The sequence below is a fragment of the Sturnira hondurensis genome, unplaced genomic scaffold (assembly GCF_014824575.4).
Source record: "Sturnira hondurensis isolate 20B ecotype Veracruz unplaced genomic scaffold, ASM1482457v3 Scaffold0004136, whole genome shotgun sequence".
Classification (NCBI taxonomy): domain Eukaryota; kingdom Metazoa; phylum Chordata; class Mammalia; order Chiroptera; family Phyllostomidae; genus Sturnira; species Sturnira hondurensis.
Genome location: NW_028076767.1, coordinates 31,459,975 through 31,480,708, shown reverse-complemented (window position 1 = coordinate 31,480,708; position 20,734 = coordinate 31,459,975). Strand labels below are relative to the sequence as shown.

Below are 20,734 nucleotides of genomic sequence, written 5' to 3'. Positions count from 1 at the left end.
GCCCGAGTTCAAAGTGCACCTTCCTTCGTCCCCAGGTGACCTCCCACCCGTCTGGGCTCGGGAACAACAGTTCCAAGAGCTCGCCCTCTTCCTATGAACTCTCCTGTCTGGCCTCCCTGACACCTCCCCCACCTCGCAGATGCTGTTCACAGAGTAAATGTGGGGGAAGCTGTGGGGACCGGGACCCCATGAAGTGGAACAGGGCTACCAGCCAAGGAGAGGTGGGGCTGGGGCACATCCCTGCCGTCTGTGAGAGGGGACGGCAGGCACTTCGCCTCCCCAGGCTGCAGGGAGGGTTAAATCAGGTGATGGAAGCTGTTTTGCTTTGAGTAAAACAGAAGCTGCTTCACAAAAATAAACAGACACAAACACATTTTGAACGTAGACTTAGTTACATCCAGAACTCTCCCTTCAGGTATTTATGAGTTTACTCCATGGTTTTCGTCCTGTCCACACATAATCCCAGTGAGAACAAATCTGAGCCAATCCCCGAATTTCAAAGGGAGGGGATGATGGGATGTTTTTCTGAATTTGGGGTCTTCTCAGTTTGGGGTTGAAAATAAAGTTCACTGAGTGCTGAGAAAGCCAAATATAAATAAATAATTTTATTTAATTTATTTATTGGGTGACATTGGTTAGTAAAATTCTATAGGTGTCAGGTGTGCAATTCTATAATACATCATCTGTACATTGTATTGTGTGTTCAGCACCTTTAGTAAAGGCTCCTTCCATCACCACGTGTCCCTCCTCCCTCCCCCTCCCCTTTCCCTCTGCTCCTCACCACACTGTGTGTGTGTCTATGAGGTTTTGGGGGGATTTTTTTTTTGCTTAATCCCTTCCCCTTTTTGACCCAACCCCACAACCTGCTCTACTCTAACTCATTTTCTTAATTGTTAGTAAATTAGAAGAGACACAGACACAGGCCTACAAAGCAGGCAGGACTCTGTGTGTCCTGAAAGCAGCCACACATCACAGAACCCAAAGTGAGAGTGGTATCCTCCTGTAGAAAGATTCTGCAGGGTGTCTTGAAATTCTTAGTATTACCCAATACCATCTCTAACAGCAGGCACACAGCAAATATTAACAAGTGTTTGCATCTATAAATATCTAACTTGCTTCCTAAACCTCATCAAACATTTTGAGGACATAAGTAAGCGGGTGGCACTTGGATAAGTCAAGTCATAAAAACACCAGCAGCCTGTATGTCCCTGGGGGGATGGACACTGGCCCAGAATGTCACTATGGGGACGGATGCTGGGATCAGTTACCATTGATCAGGAGCCTCTTGGGCTCCTGAGGATGGGCTGAGGCCTCTGTGCCCCTCAGCTGCTCACCCTCCCACTGCCCTGCAGGCGGGCCCTGGTGGACTCACTAATGGGAGGAGGCCGAGAGGGGAACTGGGGTGGCCAAGGGCACACTGGGAGCAAAGGGCAGAGTTCACCTCACTGCATTTGTGTTAATTATAGACTCTGCGTTCTTTGTTCTTGAGCCCCAGGGTCTGAAGTGGATCAAAACACCACCCTGCTGAGGAGAGTGAGGATGAATGTAAAACACAGAGACCAGCATATAGTAGCTGCTTAATAAATAACACTTATGACTGTTAGCATAAGACCTGTCTTTCTAGTTCTGAAATCACCTGTTCTTTAGGCAGTAAGAAGGCGGGGGAAGCATAGTGGAAACACCAAGAAAAGTCTCCAGTCATGCTCCCCACAGCAGCCATGCAAAACCCAGATGAAGAAAGCAGAGAAACGCCAAATTATGGTTCTCTCCCTTAAACAAAAATGATCCCTTCAGGAAACAAGTTTGATGAACTTTCAAAATACACAGGAGATCTGAGGAGTTTCCCTACAGATCAGCTCTTTGCAGAAGCCAGAAGCATTTTGAAAAAGGAGAGCAGATTTCAGCAGTGACATGCTGGTGTGTTGGGGCAGGAAGGGCTCTGGGGCTGCACAGTGAGTATTCGTGGGATTTCAGAGCCTGTTCGGACACACAGGTGCTTAAAGATGGAAGCCGTTCCCAGCCATGGAGCTCAGATGGACAGGGTGTCCGGCTGTGCATCCTCAAGGCTGGAGAGAGCAGGGTGCCACTCTCAGCCCTGGCCTGCTCCATGGGAGGGTGTCCCTGCCCCTCCACTCGGGCTCATTTTCTTGGGCCTCTGTGGAGCTGTCTTTGGCACAGGAGATTCTGAAGCACCCATACCACCCAAAGGTGTTGTCTCACAGCCCAGCAGCAGGGGGAGCCACCTCTGTCAGGGGAAAGAATACAAGGTTTCCTCTGACCTCAGAGAACGTCTAGCTCAGGCCTCGCCACCCTGACTCTGCACTAGCAGCCTCTGGGTAGTTAAAAAAATTCAGCTGCCAGGCCCACACCTGAGCAATTAAATTGATTCCCAGGATAGAGTCAGGTGATGCCAGTGAGCAGTCAAGGTTGAAAGGCACTGAACCCCACCTCCAACCCCACTATATTGAAGCCTGGAAAGGAAAGTGGCCCATCCGAGGTCCTATGGCCTCAAGCTGTCATAGCCCACAGTCATTGAATATTTACTATGTGTCAGGCAGCACTCGGATCACTTCGCATGTGGTCACTCACTCAGTCCTTGGAGCTGCTCTGTGAGGTCGGTGCTGTCACTGACAGGTGAGGACACCAGGCACAGTGTGGGGAGCGATGTGTCAGAGGTCACAGGCCAGGAAGTGGCAGAGCTGGGGTGTGGGCCCAGGCAGGGGGCTCAGCACAGGCGCTCACCCACTGGGCACTGACGCTCAGTGACACCCTGACCCACCCATCAGGGGCTTTCTAGACATCCCCTCCTGGCCTCACAGACCCCTGAGTGGGAGCTGGGATTACCACCCCTGCACAGACAGGGAAACTGAGGACTCCAGGGACACTGAGACTTGCCCAGGACCACAAGGCTCACTGGATGTTCATAGCATCCCGCCAAGGCTGGTGGGACCACTCACTTCTGCAGGTGGTGCTCTGTGCTCAGATCTCCCCACTCTCCTAGCGTCCGCGGTTATCACCATTATACTGGTGAGGAAATAGGTGAGGGACTGTCTTCTCCCCTGCACTGTGTCCCAGAAACTTCTGTGACCCCCAAGCTTCATGTCCATCTATAGGGCAGGCATCCCGCCTGCAGGAGCCTGACACTGACCCCCTCTTCTGTTCCCTCTGAGATTCTTGACTTCAAGCAATTACAGGGAGGAGTCAGTCACCTCTGAGTGCCCAGGCCTGGGGACCCTGTACCAATAAACAGAAGACGTGGGCTCCAGACAACTGGGTCTAGGATATGAACTCTTGCTCTCCTGGGGCCCAGTGCCCTTTAGAAAATGTTTCCCCCTCCTCATCCTCAGTCTGCAGGTCCTGGATTGCTATGCATGGTGTCACTGGGGGTGCAGTGACCCCCAGTGGTCCTCTATCCAGGCCTCTGTCCCCAGGCTACTCCTGCAGGTGCTCAGTGAAGGACAAACGGCACAACAGAGGGGGAAAGCCTCCGGAACCATTTTGTATGCTGAGCCATGTCATTAGGAGCAGGGTCAGCACATCACAGGACATATGAACAACGGTCTCATCTGGGTTGTGAAACTATTTCCACGTCCCCACACAGGACTTCCTTTTTAATGCCGAATGCTGAAGAACAGAACACCACAAGATGTTAAAGAGAGGGCTGGAGCTTTCTGCACGTTGACAAGCACAGTGTGTACTGCAGAGAGCAGGGGCTGTGAGTCAGGGTGCTCGGGGTTCAAGTCCTGTCTCCTCATCCTGCTGAAGTCAGGTCCCTTCTCTGAGCCTCAGTGTCCTCACCGGTCAAAGGGGCAACAGAGGCCCCTCCCTCACCGCACTGGTTCTAAGGTAAGTGCCAAGATGAAGACATGGGTCCTGCCCCCTCCCGCCTCCCTGCTTTCTCTCCCAGGGCGTCCTCTGGGCAGGCAGCTCGGGGAAGTGGAACGAGCACCTGCCAGGAGACAGCAGATCTCAGATGGAGCCACTTACTACCCGTGATGGCCCAGACAAGGGACATGCCACGGGGAAACTTTTGTAATACCTGGAAATTCAGGTAAAGTCACATTCTCTGCCCATGTCCAGGGGTCATGGGGAGACTCCATTGCTACCATGTCTAGGAGGGAATTTGGCAATTAAAATGCACATACCCTCTGACCCAGCAATGCCACTTCCAGGGGGCATCTCCTTCTTGAGCAAATGACACAAAGACAAGGTTATCTCCCTGCATCGCTGTTCTAGTAGCCAGAGGTTGGGACCAACTTATATCCACAACACACTGTCAGTGAACGATGCTGTCTCCATACGCTGGAGGGTGAGGCAGCAGTTGAAGAAGGGGCAGCTCTAGGTGCTGATGTGGATGCTTGATTGGGGGGGATGGGGCTGAGGGTTGTGAGAGGATTTCAATCATCTTGGGCTTCAGAGTCTGATTATGAGGGGCATCTGAACCTTTGGGAAACTGATGGAAAGGAGAAACGCCGGCTCCATGTTTCATGGTTTGTTTTAATGAGCTTTTATCGAGTGTTTACATGTACCAGGCTCTTTGATAGAAAGAGCGTCCAAAATTGGGGCGAGAAGTAGCTGGCCTGGAATCAGCTAGGGCTGTGGGATGATTCTTTCAGTCACTGGCCACAGACTGTGGGCAAGGCCCCTGCCACCTGTTGGCCTCAAGTTCCCATCTGTGCATCGGGGAGGTGGGGTTGGGCTGGATGGTCTAAGGGCTGATGTGGGCTGACATTCCAGGATTCAGGATCCTGGGTCTCTGGCAGAAAATCCTAGATGGACATTTTTGCTGCCTCAGTGGTGTGACCCTGAAGGCACCCTCATGGGGACTGCTACCCAGGGAGAAGGACAGTGTGAGAAAACTCTGCTCACAGCCTAAGTGACAGTGTGACCAGGCCCCTGAAATAAAGGGGGTTTATCAGACAGACCCACAGTGAGCGCCCAACCTCTGGCACCTCCTCCCAGCAGGGCTGGCAGAGTGGACAGGAGTCTGTGCCCCTTAGGAATGTCTTCTCCTGGGATGCTTCTGAGGAGGAAACAAAGGAACACGCCCCCCTCCCTGCCCTGCATGGATCTCTCCCAACTGCAGGGAGGAGAACGGAGCTCCGTGGGGACGAGCTCTGCCTGCTCAGGCCCCTGCAGCTCCCACAGCACCCAGAGCGGAGCCCGGCTCCCAGCGGGTGTCAGTGAGTGTCAGTGAGGGGGGTCGGCCACACTGAGGGGAGGGCTCTCAGGGGGCAAGGGTGAGGTCTGATCTCGGGACGGGCAAGTCCCTCAGACCTTCAGCTCCCTCATCCCTAGACAAAGGGTTGGATGGTATTGGAGAAGGCAAGGGCTGGGGAGCCACGCAAATGAGGGCTCCAGACTTTTCCCGCCATTTATCAGCCATGGGCCCTGAGCCTCAACTTCCCTGATCTGCAGAAGGGGTGAAATCAGACCCCGACTATAAGCACCCACCGCCACACCTGATTCCTAGTTGTTGCTCAAAGAACAGAGTCGTTCTCATGGACTTGTTGTCACACACCAGGGACAGAGGGTCCCACAGTGTACTCACCACTCACAGTGAGCCGAGTGCCTGCTCCAGACTTGAGCTCCGTGTCAGGGTTCCCTCTGCGGAACTTCACACAGTAGTAGGTACCGGCGTCTGCTGGGGTGATGTTGCTGATGCGGATGGAAAAGTCCGTGTTGTTTTTCTTTGTGGCGTCTGTAACATTTGTTACTCGGGGAGAGTGTTCTCCTTTTTGACTGTAGATTAACTCCCGGCCTGGCCCTGTCCCCCTGAACCANCTTCAGTCACTGGCCACAGACTGTGGGCAAGGCCCCTGCCACCTGTTGGCCTCAAGTTCCCATCTGTGCATCGGGGAGGTGGGGTTGGGCTGGATGGTCTAAGGGCTGATGTGGGCTGACATTCCAGGATTCAGGATCCTGGGTCTCTGGCAGAAAATCCTAGATGGACATTTTTGCTGCCTCAGTGGTGTGACCCTGAAGGCACCCTCATGGGGACTGCTACCCAGGGAGAAGGACAGTGTGAGAAAACTCTGCTCACAGCCTAAGTGACAGTGTGACCAGGCCCCTGAAATAAAGGGGGTTTATCAGACAGACCCACAGTGAGCGCCCAACCTCTGGCACCTCCTCCCAGCAGGGCTGGCAGAGTGGACAGGAGTCTGTGCCCCTTAGGAAGGTCTTCTCATGGGATGCTTCTGAGGAGGAAACAAAGGAACACGCCCCCTCCCTGCCCTGCATGGATCTCTCCCAACTGCAGGGAGGGGAACAGAGCTCCGTGGGGAAGAGCTCTGCCTGCTCAGTCCCCTGCAGCTCCCACAGCACCCAGAGTGGAGCCCGGCTCCCAGGGGGTGTCAGTGAGTGTGAGTGAGGGGGCTCGGCCACACTGAGGGGGGGCTCTCAGGGGGCAGGGGTGAGGCCTGATCTCAGGACGGGCAAGTCCCTCAGACCTTCAGCTCCCTCATCCCTAGACAAAGGGTTGGACGGTTTTGGAGAAGGCAAGGGCTGGGGAGCCACGCAAATGAGGGCTCCAGACTTTTCCCGCCATTTATCAGCCGTGGGCCCTGAGCCTCAACTTCCCTGATCTGCAGAAGGGGTGAAATCAGACCCCGACTATAAGCACCCACCGCCACACCTGATTCCTAGTTGTTGCTCAAAGAACAGAGTCGTTCTCATGGACTTGTCACACACCAGGGACAGAGGGTCCCACAGTGTACTCACCACTCACAGTGAGCCGAGTGCCTGCTCCAGACTTGAGCTCCGTGTCAGGGGTCCCTCTGCGGAACTTCACACAGTAGTAGGTACCGGCGTCTGCTGGGGTGATGTTGCTGATGCGGATGGAAAAGTCCGTGTTGTTTTTCTTTGTGGCATCTGTAACACTTGTTACTCGGGAAGAGTGGTCTCCTTTTTGACTGTAGATTAACTCCCGGCCTGGCCCTGTCCCCCTGAACCACATGACGGGCCCCACGGGGAGAATGGAGGTCAGGGTGCAGTTCAGAGTGGCCGTCTCTCCTGCTGCCACTGCCACTGACTTCTCAGGCTGAATCACCTGCAGCTCCTCACCTGCGCCTCCTGGAGGGAAACACAGAACAGGGTTTTTTTTTTCCCCCATCCATTTGTGATCATGTAGATTTTGTCAATATTTAGTAAAAACAGTGGGCCTCGAGCTCAGCCCATGGCATGTACCATACATGTAACCTTCACAGTGAACTTGTAATGTGAGGGTCTATTATGAAAGGTGGAACCGAGGCACAGAGAGGTTAAGTGATGGGGCAGAGAGTGGGTCTGAGCTTCCGAGCCCGCTCTGGGAGAGTCATGTCTGAGCTGGGCTCTGAATTCAAATCTGAACTCAACAGGACGAAAGGGGCACAGAAAACGGGCAGAGGCTCAGAGGTGGGGGGCGGCTGCGTGGGTGTGAGGGGCGCTCCAGTGGGTTTAGCGTTTGTTTTGGACCTGGCCCAGGAAGCCAGACCCAGCAGCTGGGGCTCCTGCAGGCTGTGGAGCAGTGAAGCAGGAGGACTTGGGTTTTGCCACAGGGCTGACTACTGTGCGACCTTGGCCATCACTGGGGCCACTGAGAGAATCCGGTGGGGACTCTGCTGAGTGCACTTGATACTGTCAGGTACCACGTGAATGTGAGTGCCGCCCTGAGGTGGGCAGGTCCCTTCACTGTCTTCTCAGCCTCAGTGTCCTCATCTGTCAAACAGAGAGGACCCCATTTTGATGTGTCCTGGCCCAGGACCAACCAACAAGCCTGGGTCAGGACAGTGTCCAAAGGAAACATCTGGTCTTTGAAGCCACCTGACCTGGTTTGAAACCCGGCTCACCTTTTACGTACATGTAACCTAGTTTCTCCATTGGTTTGGGGGGGTCTCAGTTTCCTTATCCACAAGACGTGTGGACACCCCCTAGTCCTCTGTTTTAAGTCACCGAGCACCACGCTGGGTGCCATCATTATACAACGAGTAAATGAGGGCGGGCCTGTTTCTGAAACTCCACTTCCACCGACTCTCGCTCACGTGATGCTCCTGCAGGCCAGGCCATGCTGGCTGCTGGGTGCTGGGGACACACAGGAGAGGGACCTGGTCAGGCCTCAAGGGCTCCTAGACTGGGCAGCTGGAAGGAGTCCTGGAGGTCAGTGATAGGGAGAGGCCTGCGCCCCAAACTGGAGAGAACTGGGCACGTGAGACAGACTCTGGGCACAGGAGATGGGGGAGGGGAGGACACAGCCAGGAAGAGGGACAGGCGGGCGAAGGTGCTGTGAGATGCCCTGCAGGCGCTCAGAGCTAGTCACAGCCAGGGACCCGATTCTGAAGAAGGTGGGGGGTGGGGATGGATCATAAAGACCTTGGGAAGGGAGGGAGAGTTCTCTCTCTTTCTCCAAAGATAGGCAGAGGGAGAGAGAATGAGGGACACAGTAGGGAGAGGACAGAAGAAGAAAGATGGAAGGATGGAGACACGGACTGGTGGCAGCCCGTTACAGGTGGAGAAAGGCCATCTGGTCTCTGGGAGCTCCCTCACCAGCAATGTGATGCCGTCCTGTCCTGACTAGGCCACCACTGCCTTGCACGTCAGACAGGGCTGCAGCTGATGGTCTGAGCAGCCCGCTCCGGCTCTGGCTGNTCTCTTTCTCCAAAGATAGGCAGAGGGAGAGAGAATAAGGGACACAGTAGGGAGAGGACAGAAGAAGAAAGATGGAAGGATGGAGACACGGACTGGTGGCAGCCCGTTACAGGTGGAGAAAGGCCATCTGGTCTCTGGGAGCTCCCTCACCAGCAATGTGATGCCGTCCTGTCCTGACTAGGCCACCACTGCCTTGCACGTCAGACAGGGCTGCGGCTGATGGTCTGAGCAGGAGGGAGACCTTGTGCATTTGCCCGCCAGCCAGTGGCCTGGCACCACCGCACTGGCAGGGCAGGGCGTCCGAGGGAGGGGAGGCCCACGGACTCCATCTCCCCTCCCAGAGGCAAGCGCAGGGCCTCAGGTCAGACCTCTCATCCCCCGGCCTATAGTCCCAGCCCCGATTCCCAGGACAGGGATTGTCCCGTTCTCATGGTAGGTGAGCAAGTAACTCAGACTGGTAGCCTGAGGGCAGCCAGGCCTCTAAGTTGCAGGGAAGAAACAAGAGTCCACAGCACACAGGGGCTTGGGGTGCAGCTGGCGGCCAGGTGTGTGACAGGCGCACAGAGGAGGCCAACAGAAGCTGGCAGTGACCCTGAGACATCTGGGCCAGCACCAGCAATGCCAACAGCATCCAGTCAGGAACTTTCCCCGTGGGTCTGCATTCCAGCTGGAGACTGGGCGAACTGGAAATGCCGCCTGGAGGCAGCAAAGGCTGGCCCAGTGGGCCTGGGGGGAGCAGGGTTGCCCCTTAGCCCGTTTGGCACCTGTCCTCCCTGGGTCTCCACTCCACCTTCCATACAGAGGCCATCTGCCACCCCCGCCCCCATGACAGTCATTTGGACCATGACACAGTTGGACATAGGTGCTGCACTGAGGGGCTGGTTAAACGTTAGTTTCTGTTCCCACTATGATCACAGATACATTATTTGTATGCTTGATTTTCCCTGAATGGTCATGTCCCCCACACAAGATGCAGGATCCATGAGGTCTCTCTCCAACCCCGTCTGCAGGCGTCCGGCACACCAGGCCCTCAGTAACAACATGTTGAACGCATCCATGAATGCACGAGGGAAGGAGGGCTTTTATTTGCTCCTGGGCAACCCCCCTCCCCGACCTTCTTTCCTCGTCTGTTAACAGAGCAGCAACTGGCAAGCCTGGGGCCTGGGACTGCGTCTGGCCCACAGACAATGTCTGTAATGCGTGGCAGTTATTATTATCTTTATCAATAACACCTCGCAGGCTGTGAGTCAGCGGTTGTGAGGGGAGTGGTGTGAGCAGGCGAGGAGGCTGCAGAACCAGGCGTGTGCACACGTGAGCAGGGCTATTCCTGTGGCGTGCCAAGGCCTGCAGTCACACCCGGGCAGGCGGGAGTAAAATCTGGAGCTGTGCAGGGCTGCCCCCACCCGCCTTTAAGTTCTCTCCACCAACCACAGCCAGATTTAGGCGGCTTAATTAATTAGCTAGTGTTTATAAAGCGTTTGAAGAATTTTAACAGTGCAACATAAGTGCCAAATATTATTTTAATCTGTGCCTGTGTGTGTTTTTTTGTGGCAGAGAATTCTTTTCCTGCTTGCTTGCTTTTTCTTTTTCTCTGCAGGTTCTGTTCTGGGCACCAGGCTTGTTAAGACTCACTCCTGCGGTTCTGGGCCCGGGGTCATCATGCTGGCGTCACTGGCAAGACCACTTGCTGCTCTCTCCTGCCCTCCTGGGAGCGACCGTCCAGGGGCCTGAACCATGCACCTCTGGGAGAGGAGGGCGGCTGGGCGGGCTGCTGGTGGGAGTGGAAACTGGAGCACGCTTTCGGGAAAGCAGTTTGGCAGGATGTACCGAAGGGGTGAGAGCTCTCTGGAGTGGGGTTCCTGAATAATGATCTTGAAAAACTTGGGGAAAAACCCAATGGTTGATGATACGGAATGGTTGGGTGAATCGTGGCATGTACTCTAGGTGGAATTACAGGCCATGAAAGGTGATCATCATGAAAACTGTGGTAACCTGGTAACATTTCTGCATGGCATAATTTTAAATGATGTTGAGACTACGCAAATAAAACCTGTTCGCTGCAAAGCATTTAGAGAGAAAAAGTATAAAAACAAAATAACAAAAAAAACCCCAAATAATGATCTCATAGAATACCATCAAAGACAACTGAGTTCAACATTTTGATATAGTTAAAATATGAATGAATCAAAACAATGTAAAATTATACTCAGATAACGAAGGCTATGTATGGACATTCTGCTTCATTCATTTGTTCTGATAAAAAGTGAAAAACTGGAAATAGCCTGATGTCCAAGAAAAGGAGACCAGCTGACGCCATGATGCTGAACCCACACGAGGACCAAGTCTGTGGCCCCGAAAACGACAGCTTGGGACCGCAGGGACCGACAGAGACATGCTGGGGATTCACAATTATTTGCTGAGCGACATTTTCAGTGTGATCCCAGACTTCCAGTTTTAACAGAAAAGATATATGATGTTAAAGATCAGCAGTGATTAACTGTGAGTGGTAGATTTACAAGAGATTTTGCTTTTATGTTTTCTGTTTGCATTACTCGTGTGATAAAAAGAAAGAAAAACTATGCTTCCAGTGGGCTCGTGACTTCATAAAGCAAAACAAAGCAGCGTATCAATGAGCAGCTACAAGGTATCAGACGAACCTATAACACACAAGCCTCTTTGGATCATGACTCCAAAGCTGATGGGTTTTTCTTTTTTCCCCCTTCTATTTGGGGGAGTTTTCAGATTTTCTAAACTGAATGAATATTACAGAATATTTACAGTACCCCAGTTTGTAATGAGAAGAATCAGTATAAATAGTACATACGTTGTATACAGGGTATGGCCAAAGTAGGTTTACAGTTGTGAGTCCGTGGAACAGAGTTTGTTTGTTGCATTATTATTCATTAATTATTGTATCATTTTCCGCCCGCACAACTGTAAACTACTTTTGCCCACTCTGTGCGTGTTTATTGTTTGAGTGACCCTCCCTTCCAAGAAGTCTGTCTGTCTGTTCACTGCTGTTTCCTCGGCCCCTGACCCAGTGCGTGGCACCAAGCGGATGCTCAGTAAACACATGCAGGCTGACTGACCGATGGACTGTCCAGAGTGACGGACCCCATCATGCTGAGGGGTGTTATGTCTGGGAAATAGGACCGGGCGGGGAGGGGCACATTTTCTTTTTACTCTACAATAAATAATATATCAAAGCTTCTCTCTCTGTCTCTCTTGCAGTGAACATTTACTGCTTTTTAAAAAAATAATGAATAAAACCGGTGAGGAAGTTTTCTGATGAAAGAAGTCAGCACGGTGGGGGGTGCCACCCCATGTATTTGCTGTTAGAGGCAGCCGGTGTCCATGGGCTGGGGCACCTGCAGCCCAGAGGTGGCCGGTGATGAATTACTGGAGTCTGTTGAGCGCCAGGCCCTGAGTTGAGCAAAGGGCTGCGGGGGCGGCTCTGTCCTTGGCCTCGTGGAGCTTGCTCACGAGCAGAGAAGACAGACGTTAAAGAAATAGATCAAGTGATTACATTTGGGATGAACCCCAACCCTCCAGACAAGCGACTCCCGCTGGCATCTCCAACGCCATCCCAGTGACCTGCGGCTCCCCTGACCCAGTCTCCTTCGCCTTCCACAGCCCGGCCGAGGAGGTGTGAGAGACGAGGTGAGATGGCGCCTGAGAACAGACCATCAGGCTTGGAGATACGTATATGTTTTCTGTGTTCATGTGTGGCTTTCGAGATTAAGAAAAAAATGAAAACAATTTTTACTACGAGCGAAAAATAAGCATGGATGCTTTTCTAATGGGAAAAACAAATCAACTTAGACCCTAAACTTGCTGGAGAGAAAACAGGGCCACGGTGGTCCCTGGGTGAGATTCCTGTACGAGCCCACCTCACTGGGGCACAGAGGACAAAGCTGAAACATACATTTCCCAAGAGCCAGCGCTGCCCAGAGCAGCATTCACTGCCACTTGCGCGGGAGCCTGCCCATCGCCGCCAGAAGCAGGGGCCTCAGCGACTGGGTGGAGGCCGCCCACCAGGTTTCCACAAACAAGGAGCCCGGGGCCGGGTGTGGGGTATGGCTGGAGCTCTGGCCATGCCTGGGGCTCAGCACCCCAAGATGGCCTGAATGACACCCCCCGGCCCACACGGCAGGGGGAGCTGACATCCCCTTCCCTGACTACACTCAGGAGCATCACTGGCCATCCTGGGGGCAGGGGGGTTTCCGCCACAGCACTGCCTCAGGGGCCACCTTTGGCGTCTTCTGGTTCTGATCTGATGGCTGTGTGTGAGTGTGTGGTGTGAGTGTGAGTGTGAGGGGCAGGCGTGTGGATGAGAGCATGCACACAGGAATGAGAGCAGCTGAGGGAGTGTGTACACACGCCTGAGGGGGCCGAGTGCAAGCACTCACACTGGTATGCATGGGTGGAGCCTGGGGTGTGCACACAGGTGAGCGTGTGCACAAGATGATGCATGTGCAGAAACGTGCGACAGTGCAGCTCACAGCATGTCTGAATGCGGGTCAGCAAACAGGGGCACCAGGGGTGTGAACTGTGTGCATAAGTATCTGAATCCAGGGTGGCCCGGGTGTGTGTGAGCATGAGCAGGTGTGTCTAAGAAGGTGTGAACAGATGTCTGAGAAGGTGTGAGTGTGGCAGTGCATGCGGATGCACCTGCAGAGAGGAGAGCACAGGAGAGACAGGCACGTGAGTGGGATGTGTACACGAGTGTGTGTGTGGAGGGTGTGTGTGCTGAGAGGCCTGTGTGTGGCGGGAGCGGTGTGCACGTGAGTGTGATGTGAGAGGGAGTGTGCTGACACAGTGCTGGGGGGCAGGGACGCCAGCAGGGTGGGCCCACTGCCAGTATGCACTGTTGTTGTTCACGTGCCCAGGGTGTAGAGAGGAGGAGGGTAGGCGGGACGCTTCCCTCAAATCCATCTGGTGGGCACGGCCGTGCACGCACCTGGCACAGGCTCCTGCCTTGAGAGGAGGCTTGAACTTTTACTGACACCTGCTCACTATGTGTGGCCACAGGGCACAGCAGTGACAGGCCAGCCTGGAGCCATCCTGCTGGACCTCATGACTCTGGGCAGGGGACAGATGGTCCCTGGGCTGATTCACGGAGGGGCTGCCTGGGTGGTGATTGCGTGAATCAGCAGTTCCCAAGGGAACTCAGGGCTCCAACAGCTGTAGCTAGGCATCGGTTTTTCTCTGGACTCACACTGATTCATTCATGCCCTCTCAAAGCCCACTCTGCTGCCAGTCCCTGTCCTAGATGCCACACGCCGCAGCTAGGTAAGAGCTGGGTGGGGCAGAGTCCTGGGCATGGGCAACAACTATGTACAGGCTGATCAGTGAGCAAGAAGAGGATTGGGGATGGGGTCTTGGAAGAGGGGTGTTATCTGGGATGACTTCTTGGAGGTGGTGGTCTATGAGCTAGGTCTTGAGGCTGACAGAGGCTAAGGAGAGAGGATGGTGTTCCAGGAGGGAGAAACCACATTAGGACAGGTACAGAGGGGAGAAAAGGGCCCTGGACAATCCAGGGACCAGGGCAGAGTCCTTGGGACCTGCTTGTTGGCTGTGAGCCAGCCTGGGGCTGGGATAACCTGACACCCTAAAGTTGGCTTCAGCTGCCACCTGAACAACAGGCCAGCACTGGGAGCAGCCTGCTGCTAAAACTGTGTAAACCCATCGTGCGGAGATAACCCAGGTGTTGTAGAAGATACCACCTGCACTGGAACCCACAAAGGGGGGGGCACGTGTGGCATTGCAAATAAAGTGGGGGCAGGCCCAGCAGGCTCAGGGTGCTCTCCCCTCCACCCTCACTCCAGGCACTCGGGGAGCTGCACACTGCGCCATATGCCTGCAGGGAAAGGTAGACCCCGGGAGGCCCTCCATGAAGCAGGTAAACTCTTAAGGGGCCAACACAGTCTAAAGCTCAGCCTCTAGGACCAGAGGCCAGCACGTTGCATTTCTGGTGGGGCGACTTGGCAATGCCACTTTTCCCTAGGCCTCCACTTCCTCACCTGTGAACTCGGGGACACCACCACCTCTGCCCCAGGTGAGAGGGCAGCGGTCAGAAGAGCAGGACAGAGCTGTGTATTTCTCAGCTCCCCTCTCTCCCGCATGTCCCATCTGTCGGCAGATCCTGCCAGCTCAACTTCTAAGAGTTGGCCAGACCCTGATCTCTCCCTTTTTTAAAATCCTCACCTGAGGACATTTTTGTTTGCTTTTTTAGAGAGAGAGGGAGGGAGAGAGAAGCATCGATGGGAGAGAAGCAGTGATCGGTTGCCTCTGTATGCACCCAGACCAGAGATCCACACCTGCACCAGGGACCATAGGTGCTGGGACTGGGGGTCACACGCACCTGCACCCAGACTGAGGATGAACCTGCAACCTAGGTATGTACCCTGACCGGGAATCGATCTTGCAGCCTTTCACTTATAGACAACATTCCAACCACTGAGCCACACTGACCAGGGCTCTGTTCTCTTCTTACCATCTCTCCCACACCACCATCCCTCACCTGGGTCCTTGTTTCAGTTTCTAAACTGGCCTCCCCATCTCCACCCCACCTCTCTCCAACATATACCCCCCAGCAGCCAGAACAGCCTCTGAGCCCTACGCCGGGTAACTGCCCCGAACCCTCCCGAGGGCCCCACTGCACTCAGAGGGAGACCCAGAATCCTTCCGGCAGCACCCAGGACCCTCAGCCTTGCTCGCAGGCATGCCTGGTCCCCCCTCACCTCAGGGCCTTTGCACTGGCCACTGCCATTTCCCTGCACTCTGATCTACCTACACCCTGGCTCCCTCACCTCCTTCAGACCTGAGAGGCCCTCCCTGGCCACCTACATAAAACACTACCCTCTCAGTGCCCCTTGCTCGGCTTTATTTTTCTCCTGTCACCCACCACCCGACATATTACATATTTGTTCATCTCTTTAGGGTCCATCTGCCCACTCTAGACTTACCCATGAGCCCTCTGAGAATTAAGGATTTCGTTTTGCTCCCTGCAGTGCCCTCCAGGTTTATACCAGTGCCAGGCATTGGCTGAACGTATGTTTTGGTTTGGATTCCAACACTGCCATTTAAAAGACCTCAGGGCATGTCGAACCCCTCTGGACTGCTGCTTTCCCACCTGTAGAATGGGGATGATGATGATGGTGATGAAGATACTAACACCAGGGTCAGTAACACCCTGACACCAGGGTGTCACCAGGTGTTAGCAGTAACACCAGGGTCATTTAGGATGAAATGAAGATGAGGACCTCGGCACTGTGCCTGACACAGAAGAGGCACTCAATGCCAAGCAGCTGTTCCCACACCCTGGATATTTCGGGGTGAAGGGGACGACACATGGTCACAGCCTTTACTGTAGATCCACCCTGGGGGAAAACCAGTTCTGCCCCAACGCATGCACAGGACCACTCAGAACAGGACGTGAGAGCAGGCTGTTCGCGGGGAGGGGGGAAGCAGTGGGGGCCAAAGGCCCTGGTGAGGGTTTGCTGGGTGTAGACAAGACCCGGAGGTGACAAAGAACTGCTTTCAGTGTGGCCCTGTTTGCAAAGCAGGAGGAAACAACTACCACTAAGTGTGAGCTGGAAGTGCCCTTTGTACCTACCAGGCCTAGGGGGACAGGTGAGGTTTGGCCAGCAGGCAGGAACCCTAACACCCCCATTCACTGCACTCAGCACCCAGACAACCTAAGCACCTTCTTCCCACATCCCCACTTTGCAGAGGGAGAAACAAGGCCTGGTGAAGCTGAGAACCCAGGCAGCGTCTTTCCCGAGGGCTCCTCCATCTAGGACAGGCTGGGGCTGCCCGGCCATGCCCTTGAGGATGCAGGGGGTGAGTGAGGCCAGATAGTGGGAAGCCCTCATTTAACTGTCATAACAGCCTGGTGAGGCAAATACTGTCGTCACCACCCCCTTCCTGCAGGCGAGGAAGCTGAGACCCCAGAAGCAGGGGAGGGGAAGGGGCAGGGGCAGGGCTGTCTGCCATCGGAGCTCATGTACAATAGCTTCTCCTGGTGACGGGGGGTCCCCTCTGGCTCAGGCTTTTGGGTTCTCAGGCTGCCAAGGACGCGCACACATTTCCCGGCCAAGATAAAGGCCCCCTTAAAAGCAACACGCATTTGCTAAATGGCATTTGCCAAGGTTTCAGCACACTCTGCTGCCTGTGGCAGACAGTCTCCGGACGAGATTTTTCCCCAAGCTGACACTATTCACTGATGCCTTTTATAGCGCTTTTTGCAGCTCGCGAAAGCACTTTCCACGGCTCTTAATTCCCTTAACCCTCCGCAGCCCCATATGAGAGGAAATCGTAGTTGTGTTTCATAGATGGGGAAACTGAGGCTCAGTTTCAGAGTGGGCAAAACACTTGCTCCAGAGCACACAGCCAGTAAGCAGCACATACTGGATTCATAGTCGGGTGTGTGACCCAAAGCGTCTGCCTGCTTCACCACCCGCCCTGTTAGGGTCATCGAGACGAACGGCAGACCTGTATGCACGCAGGAGCATCCGGGGAGGAAGGAGCCTGCAGGAGAGAGGCCAAGCTGAGCCTCTGCTCCGCAGAAGGGGAAACTGAGGCCCAGCATAGTGGTTTCGGGCCTCCTGGCCGGTAAGTGGCAGAGTGGGGGCTCCACTCGATCTTTCAAGCCCCAACCATGAAATGACGATCACACAGCAGTAACAGTACCAGCAATGGTGGCTAACCGGCATCGAACTCTGGCATTACCAGGAGCACGAAAGGCCTCACATAACCTCCACCAGGGCTCAGCAAGACAGGACAGTCACTATGTCCATTTCATAGAGGCCAGGACTGAGGCTCAGGTCAGCATGGCCATTTGACCAAGGTCACGATCTAACTCCACCTGTGTCTTTACCCACAGCACCAGCTGGCTTCATGCAATGAAGGACCCTCGGGGGAACCAGACCCCAAATGGGCCCGCCAAGACAAACCCCGGCCGAGTGCGGCACTGCCTGTGTCACACGTCATGGGCTGCCTGCTCTTTTCGCTGTGGTGTCCACACAGGGGCAGCCAGAATTTTGTATACAAATGCTGGGGCTTCTTCAAGTCTCCCACCCCAGCTAACACCGATGTTTTTGTGCTTCCTGATATTTTAGGGACCCTGTGTCAGCGCAGTGGGCAGGGAGTTGTGGTGTGCCCTCGGCCCTGGCTGCGGAGGGACAAGGTAGTTAGGGTAACACTCTGCATTTGGACCAGGGTAACTGTCTCTGTGACTTGTGGCTCTGAGCTTCCTCCTTAAAATGGGGATCTTTCTCTGGCCAGGTGGCTCAGTTGGTTGGAGTGTCGTCCCATACACCAAAAGGTTGCAGGTTCAATCCCTGGTCAGGGCACATACCTACGTTGTAGGTTCGATCCCCAGTAGGGGTACATAAGGGAGACAACAAATTGATACTTCTCTCTCACATCAATGTCTTTCTTGCTCTCTTTCTTTTCCTTTCTCTCCCCCGCCCTGCCCTGTCTCTTTCTCTCCTTTTCTCTCTCTCTAAAAATCAATAAACACATCCTTGGGTGAGGATTTAAGAAAACAACAACAAAGATCTTGGTACCCACGTAGTCTCTTCATTCAGCCAATGTGTTAACCACCCAGGAGGACCTTTTCACTAAGGTCCCAGGAGGCCCATCAGTGAAAAAAACACAGTCCCTACTCTCATGCGTTTTATATCCTATTGAGGAAGACGGGCCTCAAGTAATGCAACAATATAGAAATGGCTAAGAGTGCCAGGAAACAACTTTGGTGCCATGATGGTGAATAAAGGGAACCTCTTTTTGACTGGGGTGGTTGGGAAGGGCATCTCTGAGGAGGAGAGACTGCAGGAAGCAAAGGCCAGGGAAGGCGTTCCGGTAGGAGAGAACAGCAGGTGCAAAGGCCCAGAGGTAGGAAAGCAGTTGGTGCACGCGAAGACCAGAAAGGCCACTGTGGCTGCAACCCATGAGGAAGGGCAGTCAGGTACAGGGTGAGGCTGGAGAGGTAGGTGTGATCCAGAAAATGCCATGTCTCATGAGCAAGGAGTTTGATTTTATTCTAAGGGGAGTGGGAACCACTGAGAAGTTTGGAGCAGAAACAAGGATTTGAATCACTCAGTTCCTACGAGTGAAGAGTCTGAGGGGCCAGAGGGGAAGGAGAGAAGGAATGATGATGCTGTGGTGTTTAGGGGCCTGGGCTCACAGCCTGGCTCTGCATTTATAGGCTGTGTGACCTTGGGCAAGTCACTTCGCCTCTCTGAGTCTCAGTTTCTTCATCTGCCCAGTGGATACACTAATAGTTCCCATTTTACAGAATTGTGGTGAGGATTAAATGAGATAGTCTATGGAGTAATTCTCCTATCATATGACCCAACTTGAATGTCAGGTCCGTAATCAATCAGATTCTACCTGGTCTGGCCCTGACCTCTCCTAACTCCCCCACCTCTTTCCCTTCTCTTCGGCCTCACTGCCTCCTTTCTCTTCCTGGAACAGAGCAAGCTCATTCCAGCCTTAGGACCTTTGCACCTGCTATTCCTTCAGTGTGGAACGCTCTTCCCCTGATATTCCCACGGCTGCTCCCTCTGCCTCTGTCCCCACTCAGCCTTCCAGGCCCGCATCCTGCTTTAGTTGCCTTCACGGCACTTGTCTTCACCTGACGTAATGTTTACTTGGGTCTATTTTCAATCCCCCGTTAGAACGTCAGCTCCGTAAGAGCAGGCGTTTGTGCCTGTCTGGTCCACAGTTGTACCCCCAGCACCTAGAGCCAATCCTGGAACGTAGCAGATGCTCAGAAAAAGGTGTTGAATGAGTATTTATAATTAAGGTAACCATAACAAGGACACCAAGGTGGTTAAGCGTAAACTTGGAGCCGGCTTTAGCTTTGTGATACTCCCCCAGCCCCGACCCTCAGCAAGGTGAGGGTGGGTGAACACAATGGCAGATCAGTGTTGGAGCTGGGGTCCCTCCACCATTCCTCCTCATTTGCGTATATTAGAAATTTTCTAAGATAAAAAGAGAAAGGAAAACATGGACTCAAGGCTCATCTCGGTAGCCCAAGGCTACCATGGGCTTCCCTTTTTGGAGGGCACGTGCCCTTGGAGAACAGCACCACAGAGAGGCCCTGGTGTCCGTCCGCACCCACCCTCTCTGGCTGGAAGCTCAGGCTCACTCCCTGCCTCCACTCTCCCTCCTGATCCTGCTCGGCCACCTGATTGCCTTCAGCTCCTACTGCTAATCTGCAGGCATCTAACCCCCTGCGCCCCCAAATGGATGCGCCGGGAAATCTCAGACACAGAGATCTATTCTGTATCCTTTCCGACTTCCACCTCGGCTGTTTTGCATCTCTCCAGGCCAAAGGCCTGGCAGGATACCTGGCAAGGAAGATCCACCCTGCGCAGGGCTCCGACAGAAGACCTGCCCAGGAACGCCCAAGTGAACAGGAAGGCAGCTTCAGCTGTGAAAATAGATGCTTCCTTCTCCAGCACGGGACGGAAACACATCTTGGGAACATCTGCCACCTCTGGGAGGATACACTGATTGACAGAAATATTTCACCGTGCCATGAAAGCACGAGGCTGGCACCCCTGGGCTCAGTTCCCCCACCTGTCACACCAAGTAAGTGATGTCCAGTTACCCACATGGGCTGATCTGGGTCCTCACCCTGACTCTGCCACTTGCTGTGTGGCCTTAGGCAAGTCGCACCACCTCTCTGAGGCTCATTTCCACATTGGTCACATAGATCTGATGGCCACTGCGGGCACACTACCCGGGGTAGCTGTGAGTACCACTGGGGTCATACACACCAAGTGCTGGGCCCAGTAAGTGGCCTGAAAAGATGGCTCCCATTGTTGTTACTTGTGCTTCCCCATGGAAGGCGGTCAGGTCTCCGGCTTTAACGATGGAAACTTTTAGCACCCCCCAGTTTAAAAAACCCTTGGCCTGAACGGCAGGGGGCTTGGCCTGGCATCCCAGCCACGCGTTGCCACAGCTCTGCTGCGTGAGCCCGCCAGTCCCTTCCCCTCCCCGCTGCAGTGTTCTCGCAGCACAGTGAGGTGCTGGATGAGAGGACTGACAGCTCTCTCAGGCCCCCTACGGCTTCCCAGGCTGGGAACCTACCATGCCA

The 20,734-nt window shown here is 54.0% G+C and overlaps 1 protein-coding gene across 6 annotated transcripts in view; it reads right to left on the bottom strand.

Annotated features, from left to right (window-relative positions):
- The window catches only part of LOC118985606 (tyrosine-protein phosphatase non-receptor type substrate 1-like), a 48,028-nt gene that overhangs the window by 18,483 nt on the left and 8,811 nt on the right, over positions 1 to 20,734 (bottom strand). For all 6 annotated transcript variants that reach the window (XM_037044296.1, XM_037044297.1, XM_037044294.1 and 3 more), the window contains exon 3: positions 6,721 to 7,071. In XM_037044296.1, the coding sequence (XP_036900191.1) occupies positions 6,721 to 7,071 (351 nt within the window). The remainder of the gene's footprint in view (positions 1 to 6,720; positions 7,072 to 20,734) is intronic.